Raw genomic sequence first — 18,906 nt, forward strand, 5'->3', positions numbered from 1 at the left:
AATTTGTATGTATAACCCTAGTGGGATAAACACTAAGGACAAAAAGTATCGTAAAACAAGAAAACACTGAAACTCTTCAGAAAGCGTATACCGCTGGCGAGAGCGCGGGTAGCGGTATTCTGAAATAACACAGCTGCTGTCTGTGCGTTGCGAGCAGAATCAATGCACGTGACGCTGAGATTCTGGGCTTGGCTGAAAGGAGATACAGGTTTAAGGACTAGAAGTCAAATGAAAGCCCTACGGCATTTAATTTAAGTTAGAAGGTTCCTCTAAACTTAAGAGGCTAGAAACAATGGCCAGCCTGCCAGCAGTAAGAGCCTCCAGCGCTCAGAATGCCTGTGCTCCATTTTCCTCCAAAGGAACCAGAGCTCCTCGGGGAGGTGCAGGTTCGGTGCGGGAAACATGTAACATGAGCCAGGATTATCTTGTCTTCCCAGAATACATCAAAGTCTACTAAGCACGCGCCAAAGGACTCAGACACCAACCTAAATAAGCTGCCACTGTCAGAAACGGAGTAACATGGACATCAACAGGATAATAATTGTGATGATTAAAACACATCAAATATGTTTAGACCCATGAAGATACAGAAACAGCAACGCAACAGGCGAACCAAAACCTCACTGGGCGACTCTGAGGGTGCCAGGGAGCCAGGAGGCGTCAAACTTCCTCCCTTCTCTGTACAATCCGAACCTGAGGGAATCCAGATAATTGGTGTGGGAACCTTCTCTTTACAGAAAAAGTCAAGCTAATAAATAAAAACGGAATGGGAATTAGATTGCTACCATCCTGAGAAATACTGACATAAATATTTGAAATGATATAATGCTGAATTTGCTTCAAAATAATCTGGGGTAGGAGGGCTACAAGGATAATAAAAAGTTTAGGGGAAAAAGGAATTAGATTAGCTCTACGCACTGATATAGAAAGGTTTTTTTTAATTTGATGCTTGAAGAACATCTACATGTACAACTTCCCAGCTTTAACAGAGTTTTATGCTTATATAAGCAAATATTAAAGCACTGAAAATGATATTTGACTTACTTAGAAAGAGATGATTGATGTGAATAGCTAGGACACTCACTGACTACTTCACTTATTGTTATATTATTTGAAATGTTTTCAAGGACCATGGACTACTTTCATCACCAGAGAAAAAAAGGGATGTGCTGTGCTTTTAGTTTCAGTTTTCTCTAAAATTTTATAAACACGGTATCTATGGACCCTCTCCTATCCCCTCACCTGAGAACACATTTAAACCCTCCTTGAATGTCAGTGACTCTGTAAAGTAATAGACTTCCAAGTACAACTGTGTTTACCTAACAATCACACAAGGTACGGAATTTATCGTGTGTGTGATTTAGGCACACTGGATTAAAACAGTGGTTCTCGAGGGCTTCCCTGGTGGCGCAGTGGTTAAGAAACCACCTGTCAATGCAGGGGACACGGGTGCGAGCCCTGGCCAGGGAAGATCCCACGTGCCGCCGAGCAACTAAGCCCGTGCGCCACAACTACTGAGCCTGTGCTCTAGAGCCTGCGAGTCACAACTACTGAGCCCACGTGCCACAACTACTGAAGCCTGAGCACCTAGAGCCCGTGCTCCGCGACAAGAAGCCCGTGCACCTCAACGAAGAGCAGCCCCAGCTCCTCACCGCAACTAGAGAAAGCCCGCGTGCAGCAACAAAGACCCAGCACAGTCAAAACTAAAAATGAAAAAAAAAAAAAAAAAAAAAAAAGAATTAAAAAAAAAAAAAAACACGGTGGTTCTCATGGTGTGGCCCGGACACCCTGTGTGTCCCTGAGACCTTTTCTCGGAGGTCTTCCAGGTCAAAGCTATTTTCATAGTAACACTAAAACACGGTGTGCCTTTTCCACCATGTTGATGCTTTCACTGATGGCGCAAAAGTGGTAGCAAAAGTGCTGGGTCTTCAGCAGGGTCAAGGCGGTGGCATCCAAATACCCCGGCAGTCATCACATTCCTCACTGCCACTTGGAGCCGAAAGGTAAGTAAGTGACAGTTTCACTTTGAAACGTCTCTGAGGAAGCAGTCACAAGTACTGCGCCCAGTCCACGGAGGCTTCCTAACGTGGCGTGTGATGAGGGAAGCAAAGACACAGCACTTCCGACGCACACTGAAGCCAGAGGCGAGGCCTTGACGAAAAGCACCTGTGCGATCTACTCGAGCTGCAAAATAAACCGCTTCCGTGGAACACCCATATTACTTGAAAGAAAACCACCAAGCCATGGTTTTTCAGACTTGGAAGTTTGACAGGTATTTTTCTCAAAAATGAACCAAGTAAGTCTGTCATTTCAAGTAAAATGTGCATTTGTTTCCAATCATAGAATGTGAGCTTTCAAGTAGAAATGAATTTTAGAAAACCTGTAGCCATCACTATAAAAATGACAGATCCCAAGACTTTTCTGAGGAGATCAGTGTTGATATTAACAAATGTGCCTTTTTTGATATTGTATAATGATATGGTGTAATGGAAGTGTCAACTACTGAAAGAACTGCATGAATCAATGAATCACTACTTTTTCTTCCTTTCTTATTTTTTTGTTTGTTTGTTTGTTTTTACTACGTTTCAAAGGATCATGGCATAATGTTACAAAATCATCCATTCAAAGTTCAACAGGAACCAACAGATTATAATGTAATGGGAGACAAAAAGTTCATTGATACAGTTTCAGATTACACATTGCATCTAACCTTTAAGAAACTACCACTTGCCACGGTCACTGTCATGCGGTATCAAAGAGTATCCACAATGATCTGAAAAGGTTATTAAAATACTCCTGGCTTTTCCAACTACACGTCTGTGTGAGGCTGGATTTTCTTCATGTACTTCAAGCAAAACATATCACAACAGACTGCAGCAGCAGATATGAGAAACCAGCAGTTTTCAGTAAACCAGACAACAATGAATGAATGATTTATAAAGATGTAATACAATGTCACTCTCTCACTAAATATTTTTTATTTTGGAAAATAGTTATTTTTCATAAAAATATGTTTTTTATGTTAACATGTAATGGGTTTGTTATTGTTCCTTTTAAATGAATTAGTATCTTTGAAATTTCTCAGGTTTAGTATCTAATATGGTATTATCTCTTATTTTCAGTTACACTCTATTTTAAATGTTCCCAGAAAAGGTAAATACTGACTGATGCATCTCAGAAGCAGTACTTTTCATAAACGATATAATCGAAGTCCAATTTTAGGTTGAACACACATATATACATTATTAGGAAAGGTAATACCTAATTTGTACAAGCAATTATTTCATTTACAAGTAACTTTCAGAGCTCAAATTTGCAAACGGCCCTTTTAGAATTTGGAATTTTATTTTCAAGAGATTTTTTTTTCCTCTTTTAAAATTATTTTTGGATTACGCTGTATCAGTAAGGCACAATCGACAACAAAAAAGTTAACAGTTGTAGTTTTTAGCAAAAGCCATTCTTTTTTTGATTAGTGATTCATTACAACGTTCAATATGCCCTATACAGGACTCAATTTGAGAAATATCTCAGAATTTAAAACCAAGAAAGGAGATAGAAGAAAACAGCCAAACCCCGGGAAACTATCTCTCCAGTAAGCTGCTTCCTTCTCCAGCAACTGAAATTATGTAATACGTCTCCGTCTCCTCTTTTGCCGTCGCTGCTGTGCTGCTCAAAGCCAGATATCATTGCTGACTGCTGCATCTTGAATTTGGCTTCATCCTCCCTCAATTCACATGCCGCGTTTTTCCCTTTCCTTCCTGCTTTGTCTTACTAGACTTCTTTGATTTTTAAGCTACTTCAAGTCCTTTCCAGAAAGACATGGGATATAAATAAACTTTTTAAAAATTACAAAGAGAAAAAACATAGTACTTATAAAATGTAGGAATTTATTTGAATGTACTTTTAATGTGTAACATAGTTTGGCAGGCCGAGGTCCCACACTATGAAATGATCTAATTGTGCACTGTCATTTTAAAGATTACTGAAAGCACTCACCCGTCTATGCCTTTCCCTGTCTTTACATCTCTCCCGCACCCAGTCGATGGTGTGGAAATCGTCATAGGTACCAACACCGGGGATGGGTTCATCCAGGAGGTCCAGCAGGTGGGTGGAACTGCTGATGCTGCCTCCGTTTGTCATTGTGTAATGAGTTCCTACAAAGCAAAAAGGGGACAATGGGAGCGTTCTGTGACACACAATGGTGAACGATGCAGCCTCCTCAGCAGTTCATTAGGGATTCATACAGAAATAGTCATCACTTGAAGTAATTACACCAAAACAGAGGAAGGAAAGCATTAGAAAAATTCATCTGAAACGTGGAGATACGCACAAAGACTGTGGCATGTCCTCTCCAACTCACACACTATCCCCTAAATCAGCTTTGTCATCAAGCTGGTTCCCTCATTAGAGTTAAATAAATATTTGACAAGTGTCCACTATGTAACAGACTTGAAGGTACAAGGAAGGAGACAAAGACAATTCACAAAAAAATAAAAACTGGCCATTAAATTTGAAAAGAAGTTCAAGCTAACACAGAAAGAGAAATGCAGATAAAACCTACCATGTCATTTTCCTCTATCAGACTGATAAAGATTAAAAAAGCTGGCTAATGCACTGAGTTGGCAAAGTTATGGGGAAAAGAGGTCCCGCCACAAAAGCATTAGTGTCAGTATAAACTTGTATAACCTCTTTGGGCAGGCAAAGCTACACAGACAATCTCCCACCCAGCGGCCACATATCTAGGAATTCTTCCTGCACTTATCCTTGTACAAGTCCATAAATCATGCACAGTGTGGGGAGGACATCTTACTGGTGCTCCAGAAAGTAAGCAAAAACAAATGCCAGATGCTTACGATCTAAAAGAGGGGTCAGCGAAAGAGCCAGAGTATATCTTTTAGGCTTTGGAGGCCGTATAGTCAGAACTACTCAACTCTGCCACGGTAGCACAAAAGAAGGCATAGACAATATGTAAGTGAATGAATATGGCTGTGTTTCGATAATAGTTTATTTACAGGTGAAGAGCGAGATCTGACCTAACCCCTGACCCTATTTTCAAGTACAGATCAGCATGTTTAATTTAAAAAATTATTTAGTAAAATTTATTTTGGTTTAAAAGTTACACTTACATGTATATTTAAATACAGAGAAAACGGTATGAAGAGATAAGAAACAACATGTTAACAGTTACCTCTGGCAAGGAGATTTCTTAGAAGTAGAGAATGAACTTTGTCTGCATAACCCTTGTAGGTATATAAATATATATACACATACACACACGTATATAGTATATATGTATATATATTTCAATGAAAATTACTTTTCTAGATAAACACACACACTATTCATAGGGATGTGAACGGGACTGAGAATAAAGGAGCCCTAACGGATCTAACAATTAGGTAAGTGAAAAGAGCGACAAACTGCTAGCAAAAGGCCCGGGTTCTAGTCTGAGACAGCTGAGTGACTTTGGACAAGTCATCTTCAAATCTGAAGCATCTAAACGATATATGTTCTATACCATTTTGTTATACCTTATAACAAAGACATATAAGCAAAGAAGCAGTTGGAATTTTTCAAAAGCCCTAAAGACTTAGAAAAGCTGGTACATAATTTCAAACAGGTGATCTTAGCATAAGTGATTACAGATTACATCTTCAAATTATGTAGCAGTAATATAGATTTTATGCCAAAAATAATCATGTAAAAGTGTGTCATTTTAATAAAAATGTACTAACTGATATAGAATACAAGGAGTAGCACTATACTAATGTTTAAACAAACGCTATAAAAAGAAACCCAAGAAACCAGTTTATTTTATTCTGTGGCTTTTAAGGAATAGAGCAAAATTTCCAGACTACTCTTGCAGTCTGATGGTTTCAACTGACTTGTTCTCTTTAATTTACAAGGAAACTATCATAAACGTTAAGTCATTCACCAAAGGATCACGTGGCAAAGCCAGAACCTGAACTTTCCGCCTCGCTATAAACAGCGCCTAGATTAGAGCAGGAGAGGGTCTAGAAGCAGTGGGGCGGTGGGAGGGAGAGACACACACAGCCCCCACGCCAAGACAGGGGCTCACTTTGTTACTGTTCAGACAGAAACCAAACAGACGACGCTGTGGGTTGCAAGCTCTGTTTCTTGATCATTCAAAGAGGCAGTATTAGGAACAAGCATTAACACAAAAAGGGTCAGTATTTCAAACGATGTAATAAGTACCGAATATTGTACTAATAAACTTGATGTCTCTTTACTTCTACCAGATAGAACAGAGTTCTTTCTTACGTCCCCATTTAATACATTTGTGCTTGCCTCGGAAAGGTGTAAAACTTCTAAAAGGAGAGGAGTGTACTGATTTCAGTGTTTTGGCAGAAGCCCTCCGGGAGTAAATAATTCACCATTTTGGCTGAGGCAAATGGCCCATGCTTGCTTACATAAAACCCATGCTCTAAACCTTCCTCTTCAGCCTTTACGTACACTAGCCCTTTCTTCCTCCCTCTATCCTGACTTTGTTCACTAATTTCCACTTTGTGAAAGCTAACTGAAAGTCCACAAATTTTCTTAAGAAAAAGCGACAGGAGAGTAAAAATAATAACAGCATTTATAATATCTTGATGAATTTCAGAATCTGACTCCGCTTTCTGTACGATAATACTAAAATCGGTCATTGTGAAGATGGTTTTTGGAGGGAAGCACCAAAGCCTCTATACCATTTAGGAAGACATCTGGGGTGCTCTGCCCAAAACGCATAATCAACATGACAAATCCAAGCTGAGGGAAATTCTGCAAGATAAATGGCTTGCATTCTTCAACAATGTCAAAGTCTCGCAAGACAAAGCATGACTGAGGAGCGGCTCTAGATTAAAGGAGAAAAAAAAGGTCATGAAGAACCTAGGGGTAAAACAGGAATAAAGACTCAGACCTACTAGAGCACGGCCTTGAGGACGCGGGGAGGGGGAAGGGTGAGCTGGGACGAAGTAAGAGAGCGGCACGGATATATATATACACTACCGAATGTAAAACAGACAGCTAGTGGGAAGCAGCCGCATAGCACAGGGAGATCAGCTCGGTGCTTTGTGACCACCTAGAGGGGTGGGATAGGGAGGGAAGGAGGGAGGGAGACGCAAGACGGAGGGGATATGGGGATATACGTATACGTATAGCTGATTCATTTTGTTGTACAGCAGAAACTAACACAGTATTGTGAAGCAATTATACTCCAATAAAGATGTTTAAAAAATTTAAAAATTAAAAAAAAAAATAAAGAGGTACTGCTTGAAAAAAAAACAAAACAAAAACACGGCGACCAAAGAGACAGCTACAGAACATAACCTGTGCCCGGGATGAGCACAGAAGGACTGGGACAGACATGTTTGCGCTTTTGTATTAAAGGACACAGGGCAACGAGCAGCAAATTTGAAAACAGCCTGTAGCTCTAATAACAGTACTGTATCAATGTCAATTTTCTGAGTTTGAAAACTGTACTAAGCTATACATCCTTCCATAAGGAAATACACACTGAAGTATTTAGAGGTTAAAGTGTATCACGTCTGCATCTTACCCTTAAAGAGTTCAGGAAAGAATTATGTGGTAATTATATGCACCACATACATATAAATAGCCATATATATTATGTATTACACAGAAAACAGTACATACAACAGCGAGAGAAAGAACAAGACACAGGATGAACAAATGTGGTAAAATGTTAACATTTCAGGAATCTGGATGAAGGGGATATGGTATTCTCTGCACTATTTTTCAACAGCTCTAAGTTTGAAATTAAAAGAAAAAAAAATTTTAAGTCTACTGTGATATATTTTGCAAACTTCAAACTTTCCCCCTATTTGCCCTTATCTGGGTAGAGTTGAAGAGACATGAACTACTGATCTTTATTATTATCTTCTATGAAAAATCAAAAGCAAAATTTCTATGGCACCTCCCACGCACGCACACAACATGTCACCAGCCCCATGAGAATTCCCCACCGGCTGCACGTGCGGTGCTAAGCAAACACAGAGTGTATCGCTCCAACAAGCTTCTGAGCTAGGGAGGGGCGGGGAGAGACCACTACGCCTAATTTCGGAGGCAGTACCACACACACGTCCACGGAAGCCCTGCGTCCTGCCTCAGTGACTTTCAAATCATTAGTCTGTAGAAACCACCCTGACATCTAACTTACATAACTACACAGTAATTCAAAAGTCCAGAAAGTCAGATACAAAGTATTCAACTTCTTAAACCAGAGGACCCTGTGTACCAATGACTTATGTTTGGGGACTTTCACGTGTGTCCCTTGGAATTTCTGGGGCTACCACTGCACATTTTAGGGTAGGAATTAGCCAGAGCAGTTTGTGTCCCCAACAGACTATTTGAAGTCAGTCTGTCCCCTCATGCCTATTTCTACCTGACACAGCAATGCTGTTTGCAAAAAGCAGAGTATGGGAGAAATGCTGACTGGGCTTGGTTTTGGGGGGGCCCACAGAAACAGAGATTCAGTTTCTCCTCTAAATTATTCCGAAAAGAGGTTTGAGTCCTTCTTGTGACTCTTGCTATCAAATCGGCTTAGAAAGTAACCAAGATGGATTTTGCTATGAAAGTAAAATAACACCTTTTTGCTAGTTGATTAGAATATTTCTCTGGCTCTGATAAATATAATTAAAAGGAATCTCCAGGAAGAAAAAAAAAAAGGCAGACATTTCCTTTTTTTTTTCTTCTTTTTTTTGGCTGTGCCACGTGGCATGCGGGTTCTTAGTTCCCCCACCAGGGACAGAACCCATGCCCCCTGGAGTGGAAGCACGGAATCTTAACCACTGGACGACCAGGGAAGTCCCCAAACGCAGACATTTCAATCTGGCTTTAACCTCTCTCCTTTCAACCTGTTTCTTACTGGGTTATTATTAACAAATGAAAGATATATCATATTGAATGCAAAATCAATTAACATATTTTTTATATTTAAAGTCTGCTTTGGACTTCCCTGGCGGCACAGGGGCTAAGAATCCACCTGTCAATGTAGGGGACACGGGTTCGAGCTCTGGTCCGGGAGGATCCCACACGCCACGGAGCAACTAAGCCCATGTGCCACAACTACTGAGCCCACGCTCTAGAGCTGCGAACCACAACTAACGAGCCCACGTGCCACAACTACTGAAGCCCGTGCGCCTAGAGCCCGTGCTCTGCAACAAGAGAAGCCACTGCAATGAGAAGCCCGCGCACCACAACGAAGAGTAGCCCCCGCCCGCCGCAACTAGAGAAAAGCCCATGCACAGCAGCAAAAACCCAATGGAGCCAAAAATAAAGAAAAGAAACTTATTTATTAAAAAATAAATAAAACGACTCCACGCTCCCAATGCAGGGGGCCTGGGTTTGATCCCTGCTCAGGGAACTAAAATCCCACATGCCACAACTACTGAGCCTGCACAGCACAATGAAGAGCCCATGTGCTGCAATGAAGACCCAGTGCAGCCACAATAAATAAATAAATAATAAATTTTAAAGTTCTCTCACAAGTTAAGTGCATCTCTCTTTCTTTCCTAAAATATTATTTCAAGGGTTGGTTAATTAGGAAATTATAACATGGCTTTCCTAAAGCTGTTCTCTGTCCAGAAGACAAAGAGGTCGACAGGATGAGATAAAGGGGTGAGGCCGCACTTCCCCGACAAGGCCTCTCTTTGCCTCAGTAAAAACTCTGGTTATAGGTGCATGAACACAAAATGACATGATTTACTTGGACCTCCCATTTCTCAAAGTGCATTTCTCATGTGCAGCTCTCAATGATCGATCTGTGGAGACAGTAGCAGAGACGTACCAGGACACCTTTTGGAAACACTACTCATCGGGTTCCTTATCCGACACGATCTCCTCGTCCTCCCCGCACGTGTTCCCCACCAATTCAGGAAACACCCACCACCACAGGGAAAGAAACACACAGCAGAACACAGAAAACGAGATTCAGCACCGTGGCTTCTACGCGTTTCCAACTCAGGCTTTTGAAACTCACGTAAAAGGAAAAGTCTTAAAAGTCATTACCTTTGAGTTGTAAGCAATGGGTTTCTGGGTTTCAAAATGTTTTAAGTAAAAAAGAGAGTTTCTGCAATAAGCCTTGGATTGAAAAAAGAACAGACGAAGAAGCGATTCTACACAGTTACATAAGGTCTGTGGGAGAAGCAAGGAGAGGGAATTGAGTAAACAAGAGAGTTTAAAATAGTTAAACTGGCAACTGGTTTCAGCTTTTAACATTTTATACAAGAAAAAAGATAAGATCTAATTAGCCACATTTATTTATAAGCTTTTAGCATATTTTCATTACTCAACATACTTTCTAAAAACCACCTCATGTCATTAAATGCACATACACATCATTTTCAAAGGACTTCAGACTCGACTCTAACCGTTGTGATGTCCTCTATCATTTAGGTTAGTTTGCATTGAAAATAGTATATACAATGAACATACGTGTACCCAGTCATCCTCTTTTCCAATTAATTTTTAAAATTTTAATCTTTTTCTTGTTCTTAACTTTTTTCCCAACCCTATGTCCAGATATCCAATATTAATAACCAGATATATCGCCAAACTTAAAATAACCACATGACTGTCCTCAGATTAGGTTAATATTTATGTAATGGATCCTTATTGTCTCTGCCCACCTAGTAACCCTTTCCCCTTCTTCTGAAACAGAACCCAATTATTTTTAGGAAACTTCCTCACTGCATGCAATCTTGATGGGGGCATCAGTCAAAGTATCTTCCCCTGTCCAGCTAAGAAAACGGCACACAATCCAAGGTCGGTTAATCAAACTCTACCTCTTGAAAATATAAACACTGAGCAGAGCGATACAAAGACAGTAGGAGTTTATTAATTTTAACACCCGAACTTCAAAAGGATATAGGATAGTCCCTGCTACCTAGATTCCCAGATCTTACACAGTATAAGAAAGTATGGTCTGAAAGTAGTAGCTCCCAAATTTCAGACAAAAACTTTTCTGGAGGTCTGGCTACCAGATGCCAGTGACTACCCTTCCACTGCCCAATGGCTGAAAAACAGTAACAAGAAAAGACTAGAGAAGAGATCACCTTCTTTTCAGAGTGGCCTAGTAGAGAAATTCCGTGACCTTAATGCACTTTGAGGTCAGAAAGACCCAGAGTCAAATCGCAGTGCTGCCACATAAGCCAGCACGAACTACGAATTACCCTCTTAGAGGTGCCTGGGTGATCACACCCACTTTTAGAGTGTGGTATGTGGACTGGAGATAAAACATGTAAAATACCAACTAATATACCTGACAAGCAGTAGGAAATCAATAAACACAAGTTATTGTTTCTGCTCAAATATTTTGGCATTTAAAATTTCATCAGGCTTGGGGCTTCCCTGGTGGCGCAGTGTTTGAGAGTCCGCCTGCGGATGCAGGGGACACGGGTTCGTGCCCTGGTCCGGGAAGATCCCACATGCCGCGGAGCAACTAAGCCCGTGAGCCATGGCCGCTAGGCCTGCGCGTCCGGAGCCTGTGCTCCGCAACGGGAGAGGCCACAGCAGTGAGAGGCCCGCGTACCGCAAAAAAAAAAAAAAAAAAAAAAAAAAAAAAAAAAAAAAAAAAAAAAAAAAAAAATTTCATCAGGCTTAATTATGTTACTCTTATGGTATTAATCTTAACCAGAAGACTGAAATGTGACAAAGGGAAGAAAAAGGGTCTTAAAATTTGAGCAATGAGTTCTTCTGCAACTGTTTACTGAGCAAAAATCCTATAGAGTTTTAACAGATAACTTAATTCATTATACCTGGTATGGACACAAAAACAAATTTCTAAAATGTATGGTCAGACTTCCCTGGTGGCACAGTGGTTAAAAAACCACCTGCCAATGCAGGGGACAGGGGTTTGAGCCCTGGTCCAGGAAGATCCCACACACCTTGGAGCAACTAAGCCCATGAGCCACAACTACTGAGCTTGTGCTCTAGAGCTTGAGAGCCACAACTACTGAGCCCGCATGCCTACAGCCCGTGCTCCACAAGAGAAGCCACCGCAATGAGAAGCCCACACAATGCAACGAAGAGCAGCCCCCACTTGCTGCAACTAGAGAAAGCCCACACAGCAACAAAGACACAATGCAGCCGATAAATAAATAAATATATATATTAAAAAAGGAAATACCATTAAAAAATAAAATAAAATGTGTGCTCAATGACCAACCTTTTCATAAAATGGACATCATATAATTTAAATATCACCAACAATATTTCATAGTTCAAGCATCACTAACACTAAAATATCAATACCTCAGCAAGTAGGAAAAATTATCCAATCAATGAGCTGTATGTAACTGGTTTGCAGCTTTCTTGCAAAAATAACTTTATTGATAAGAGGACTTTTTTCCTTGTTTATTTTTTCCCCAGACACAAAAGCATACCTATGTAAACACAACTTTATTATTTATTAACATCTATAATCTAAACAAAGAGTTTTTAAATTATCTGTCAGAAAATTTTAATTTATTTATTTTGTTTTTGTTTTTTTCTGGGTTTTTTTTTGGGGGGGGGGGTTGCAGTACGCGGGCCTCTCACTCTTGTGGCCTCTCCCGTTGCGGATCACAGGCTCCGGACGCGCAGGCTCAGCGGCCATGGCTCACGGGCCCAGCCGCTCCGCAGCATGTGGGATCTTCCCGGACCGGGGCACGAACCTGTGTCCCCTGCATCAGCAGGCGGACTCTCAACCACTGCGCCACCAGGGAAGCCCCTTGGTTTTGGTTTTTGTATTGAAGTATAGTTGATCTACAATGTTACGTTAGTTTCAGGTGTACAGCAAAGTGATTCAGTTATACGTATATATCTATTCTTTTTCAGATTCTTTTCCCTTATAGGTTATTACAAAATATTGAGTACAGTTCTCTGTGCTATACAGTAGGTCCTTGTTGGTTATCTATTTTATATATAGTAGTGTGTATATGTTAATCCCAAACTCCTCATTTATTCCCCCTGCTTTCCCCTTTGGTAACTATAAGTTTGCTTTCTGTGTCTGTGGGTATATTTCTGTTTTGTATATAAGTTCATTTGTATCACATTTTTTTTTTAGATTCCACATATAAGCGATATCATGTATTTGTCTTTCTTTGTCCAGTATGCTTCACTTAATATGATAATCTCTAGGTCCATCCATATTGCTGAAAATAGCATTATTTCATTTTTTATGGCTGAGTAATATTCCATTGTGTGTATGTATGTATATATATATACCACATCTTCATTATCCGTTCATCCGTCAATGGACATTTAGGTTGCTTCCATGTCTTGGCTATTGTAAATAGTGCTGCTTTGAACACTGGGGTGCATGTATCTTTTCAAATTATGGTTTTCTCCAGATATATGTCCAGGAATGGGATTGCAGGATCATATGGTAGCTCTATTTTTAGTTTTTTAAGGAACCTCCATACTGTTCTCCATAGTGGCTGCACCAATTTACATTCCCACCAACAGTGTAGGAGGGTTCCTTTTTCTCCACACCCTCTCCTGCATTTATTATTTGTAGATGTTTTCATGATGGCCATTCTGAGCATTGTGAGGTGATACGTCACTGTAGCTTTGATGTGCATTTCTTTAATTAGCAATATCGAGCATCTTTTCATGTGCTTTTTGTCTATCTGTATGTCTTCTTTGGAGAAATGTCTATTTAGATCTGCCTATTTTTTGAATGGGTTGTGGTTTTTTTTTTGAAATTGAACTGTATGAGCTGTTTGTATATTTTGGAGATTAATCCCTTGTCAGTCACATTGTTTGCAAATATTTTCTCCCATTCTGTAGGTTTCCTTTTCACTTTGTTTATGGTTTCCTTTGCTGTGCTAAAGCTTTTCAGTTTAATTAGGTCCCATTTGTTTATTTTTGTTTTTATTTCCATTGCTCTAGGAGATGGATCCAAAAAGATACTGTTATGATGTATGTCAGAGTGTTCTGCCTATGTTTTCCTACGTTTTCCTCTAGAAGTTTTAGAGTATCTGGTCTTACATTTAGGTCTTTAATCCATTTTGAGTTTACTTTTGTGTATGGTGTTACAGAATGTTCTAATTTCATTTTTTTACATGTAGCTGTCCAGTTTTCCCAGCACCACTTACTGAAGAGACTGTCTTTTCTCCACTGTATATTTTGCCTCCTTTGTTGTTGATTAATTGACCATAAGTGCATGGATTTATTTCTGGGCTTTCCATCCTGTTCCATTGATCTATATGTCTGTTCTTCTGCCAAGACCATACTGTTTTGACTACTGTAGCTTTGTGGTATGGTCTGAAGTCAGGGAGCCTGACTCCTCCAGCTCCATTTTTCTTTCTAAAGATTGCTTTGGCTATTCGGTGGTCTTCTGTACTTCCATACAAATTTTAACATTGGTAATTTGATAGGGATTGCACTAAATCTATAGATTGCCTTGGGTAGTATAGTCATTTTGAGAATACTGATTCTTCCCATCCAAGAACATGGTGTATTTTTCCATCTGTTTATGTTGTCTTCAGTTTCTTTCACCAGCCTCTTACAGTTTTCAGAGCACAGGTCTTTTGCCTCCCTAGATAAGTTTATTCCTAGGTATTTTATTCTTTTTGATGCGATGGTAAATGGGACTGTTTCCTTAATTTCTCATTCTGATCTTTTGTTGTTAATGTATAGAAATGCAACAGATTTCTGTGTATTAATTTTACATCCTGCAATTTTACCAAATTCTTTAATGAGCTCTAGTAGTTTTCTGGTTTATATTATTATTTAAATAAATATTTTCATCAATGGGAAAAGAATAGTCTCTTCAACAAACAATGCTGGGACAATGGGCTAGCTATACGTAAAAGAATGAAGTTGGGGGCTTCCCTGGTGGCGCAGTGGTTGAGAGTCTGCCTGCTGATGCAGGGAACACGGGTTCGTGCCCCGGTCTGGGAGGATCCCACATGCCGTGGAGCGGCTGGGCCCATGAGCCATGGCCACTGAGCCTGTGCATCCAGAGCCCGTGCTCTGCAATGGGAGAGGCTGCAGCAGTGAGAGGCCCGTGTACGGCAAAAAAAAAAAAAAAAAAAAAAAAAAGAATGAAGTTGGACCCTACCTACCTCACACCATACATGAAAATTAACTCAAACCCAAATGTAAGGGCTAAAATTATTAAACTCTTAAAAGGAAACAGAGGAGTAAATCCTTGTGACCTTGGGTGAGGCAATAGTTTCGCAGATAAAACACCAAAGCACAGGTGGCAAAAGAAAAAACAGACAGGGCTTTCCTGGTGGCGCAGTGGTTGAGAGTCCGCCTGCCGATGCAGAGGACATGGGTTCGTGTCCCGGTCCAGGAAGATCCAACACGCCGCGGAGCGGCTAGGCCCGTGAGCCACGGCCGCTGAGCCTGCGCGTCCGGAGCATGTGCTCCGCAACGAGAGAGGCCACAACAGTGAGAGGCCCATGCACCGCAAAAAAAAAAAAAAGAAAGAAAAAACAGATAAACGAGACTACATCAGAATTAAGATAATCGTTCCCACCTAGAGGCCAGACATTGTGTGTAATACTAACAATAAAAGAACTAACATGTATGAGTGCTTACTGTGTGCTAGACATTGTTCTCAGCGCTTTACATATATTAGCTCATTTAATCCTCACAACCAGCCCAGGGGATAGGTATTACAATCCCCATTTTACGAATTAGAAAAGGCAGGCACAGAGAGTTAAGAGATATGCCAGGGCCACATAGTAAGTAGTGGAACATGGATTCAAACTCAAGTAGTTTGATTCCAAAGGCATTTCTTACCACTATGAGGACTGCCTAAAAACAGCTTCACGGTTTGTTTGCTTGTTGCTCTGCGAGTAGGTTAAGACTGTTGATGCTGCCTTCTCCCAAAACACCTATGCACATGCACTGAGCACTCATGCAATTAATACAACCCGACCCTTCACCATCACCAGCCCTCTCTGCCTTTGGCCCCAGACCTCAAGTCTGCTGCACGAGTTGTCACTGGCACTGCTTTGGTACCAGCACTCACACCCCTGTGCTCCAGCAGAGGTCAGGGACAATTACACATCCCATTCTCATCCTCAGGTGGTTCCAAACTCATCTTAGGCACAGGAAGCAGAGCCAACTGCCCCTCCAGGGGTTTACTTAGAACCGGGTTTTCAAACTTTTTAACGGTGGCCCACAGCAAGAAATATTTCTCACTGACACAGTGTACAGATATGCACCTAGCTAAAACCAAAGTTTAGCATATTTACTATTCGGCATATACACTGGTATTTTTACTTTGTGTTTCCTTCCTTCCTCTTTTTTTTTTTAAATGTTGGTCACAACCAAACATGCTGAAACCTGTAATTTGACAAACACTGAACTAGAGAAATACAGACATTAATGAAATTATCTGCTTTCCCACAAATAAAAACCTTTATATTCCCACCCACTAGTCCTCAATATATATTTGCTGAACTGAGCTACAAAAAAACAGTACTTAATTGTTACACCTTAGAGTGAACTAATTTATTAGTAAATTTCACCAGCACACTTCTTCCGCAGTCGAAGTCTTTTCTCAAAGGGGAATATCCAAATAATAGCTCTACATGCAAAAGCAGGTATATGTTTGTTTACTAAGACTATGGCTTATTACCGTTGGGGTCGATCTCAAAAGATTTGAGAGCAGTGATCCCTGCCATTTAAGCTCATAGGCAGATTACTGTCCTATCACACACATATAAAACATATATGCTTTTGTTTTAAATTATGGAATAAGGCAGGCAGAAATCTACAAGTCTGCACGTTCCCTGACAGCCCGGCTTCATCTGTGTATTAAGAGCAGGAAGTCTAGTCCCCAGTGGATTTTCTCCTCCCTCTGTGACCCTCCTGATAAGAAATGGTCACCCTGGTGAGGGAGGGGAAAGTGAGTGTTGTAAGTTGATAGTGGAAGTCCCAGAATGTCAGCAGATTTCCAAATGGAAGATTAAAAGTGTAACAGCCCAGTGCCGGTATTTAGGAGGTGGTCAACGGGACATCTGCTGGATAAATTAATATGATAAATAAAGCATTTACTCTTTAAGTTTGCTCTGGCATTCACAGTCATACTTAACTGCCACCTATTTAAACGGCAAAGCCTTGGAAATTAAAACCAAATGGCGGGACACAGGTTCGTGCCCCGGTCCGGGAGGATCCCACGTGCCGCGGAGCGACTAGGCCCGTGAGCCGTGGCCGCTGCGCCTGCGCGTCCGGAGCCTGTGCTCCGCCACGGGAGAGGCCACAACAGTGAGAGGCCCGCGTATCACAAAAAATAAATAAATAAATAAAACCAAATGGCAAAGAAGTTGACAGAAGATACACAACCAGTAAATAGCAATGCTAAATTACCCAATTCACTGTTTCCTTCTCTGTTCTATTGACACCCCAAAAGAAAAAGCCACGTTCTTACGTAGGGATGATAAAGTGGGTATTAAGACGTCTGTATAACTGGAAACGAGTTCCTCATTCATTTATTATCTCTGCGCATAAGATGATTTGTAGATTACATGAATAGAAAGATTCATGGAATTTGCTCTCTTAAATGGTGGAGGGAATAAACTGACAAACTAAAGCAAATCCATCTTTGATCTAGTTACGGTTGTAAAGGACTACCAAAAAACTACAAATTAAACATCTGTTTGTTAAAAAACAAAAACGTAACTTTAAAATACAATTTAAGCCACCAGTCTCCTGTGGCCTCGTGTCCACACGGAACAGAGACCTCAATGCTGGGAAGACAGCCAAAATCTACGTGGCAAGAGACCTGCTCACGTTTTGATATCTTGAAACACAAAGCATTTTTAGCTTACAACAAGCCATGAGGTGGTATAAAGTTAATCATACTAAAAGTGTCAGCTAATTTTAGAAAATAGAGCTAGAGATAGTAATATGAAACACATATAATTGAAAATTTTAAATTCATATACTGTGGGCAAAATAAATCTGAAGACAGGCTTTGTTTTATACTATTATTTTTGAATACAAAGACTTCTTGACATCAGATGAATTAATTTGTAGGAAGAGATTTAATTTTCTGGTTGCCTAGAAGATTAAAGGTAAGAGAAGTACAATCAGGACTTGAATCCTAAAATCATTTTACAAAGGATCTACAGAATGCCCCTATGGCAATAAGAATCTAACACCTGGATTTTCAAATAACGTGCAAAAAATGCTAACTACTGATACTTTCAGGAGGGAATAAAAATGAACAAATTCATCTATTATAATAGGAAGAAAAAAGCTTTACTACTTAAATATATGTCTGAGCTAATGGATGTCAAGAAATGATTTCAGGTAGAAACTTTAAAAAACAAAACAAACAAAAAAAAAACCTTGGGAACTCCGTGGTGGTCCAGTGGTTAGGACTCAGCGCTTGCACTGCTCTGGGCCCGGGTTCATTCCCTGGCCAGAGAACTAAGATCAAGCAAGCCGCTAGACGCAGCAAATAATTAATTAATTAATTAATTAAAGGGCCTCCCTGGTGGCGCAGTGGTTGAGAATCTGCCTGCCGATGCAGGGGACATGGGTTCGAGTCCTGGTCTGGGAGGATCCCACATGCCGCGGAGCAACCGGGCCCGTGAGCCACAATTACTGAGCCTGAGTGTCTGGAGCCTGTGCTCCGTCCGTAACAAGAGAGGCCGCGATAGTGAGTGACCCCCGCTCGCCACAACTGGAGAAAGCCCTCGCACAGAAACGAAGACCCAACAGACAAAAATTAAAATAAATAAATAAATAAAACTGAAAAAATTAATTAATTAATTGATTAATTAAAAAGAAAAACCCTCAAACTTTATTTCAGAAGGAAAGCTGCACCTCCTGTGGTTTAGGACCAATATTGGCCCAGCATTCAAGTTCCTCTGGGATCTGGCACTCTTCTACCTTCCTACAGGAGCCCTCTGGCTGACCCAGTGACACAACAGGACA

At 40.5% G+C, this 18,906-nt stretch overlaps 1 protein-coding gene across 4 annotated transcripts in view; it reads right to left on the reverse strand.

Moving 5' to 3' along the window:
- CLCN3 (chloride voltage-gated channel 3) overlaps window positions 1–18,906 on the reverse strand; it is an 84,524-nt gene that overhangs the window by 27,515 nt on the left and 38,103 nt on the right. For all 4 annotated transcript variants that reach the window (XM_059071527.2, XM_059071532.2, XM_059071528.2 and 1 more), the window contains one exon: window positions 3,997–4,154. In XM_059071527.2, the coding sequence (XP_058927510.1) occupies window positions 3,997–4,154 (158 nt within the window). The remainder of the gene's footprint in view (window positions 1–3,996; window positions 4,155–18,906) is intronic.

Source organism: Kogia breviceps, chromosome 8 (assembly GCF_026419965.1).
Source record: "Kogia breviceps isolate mKogBre1 chromosome 8, mKogBre1 haplotype 1, whole genome shotgun sequence".
In the NCBI taxonomy this organism is placed as follows: domain Eukaryota; kingdom Metazoa; phylum Chordata; class Mammalia; order Artiodactyla; family Physeteridae; genus Kogia; species Kogia breviceps.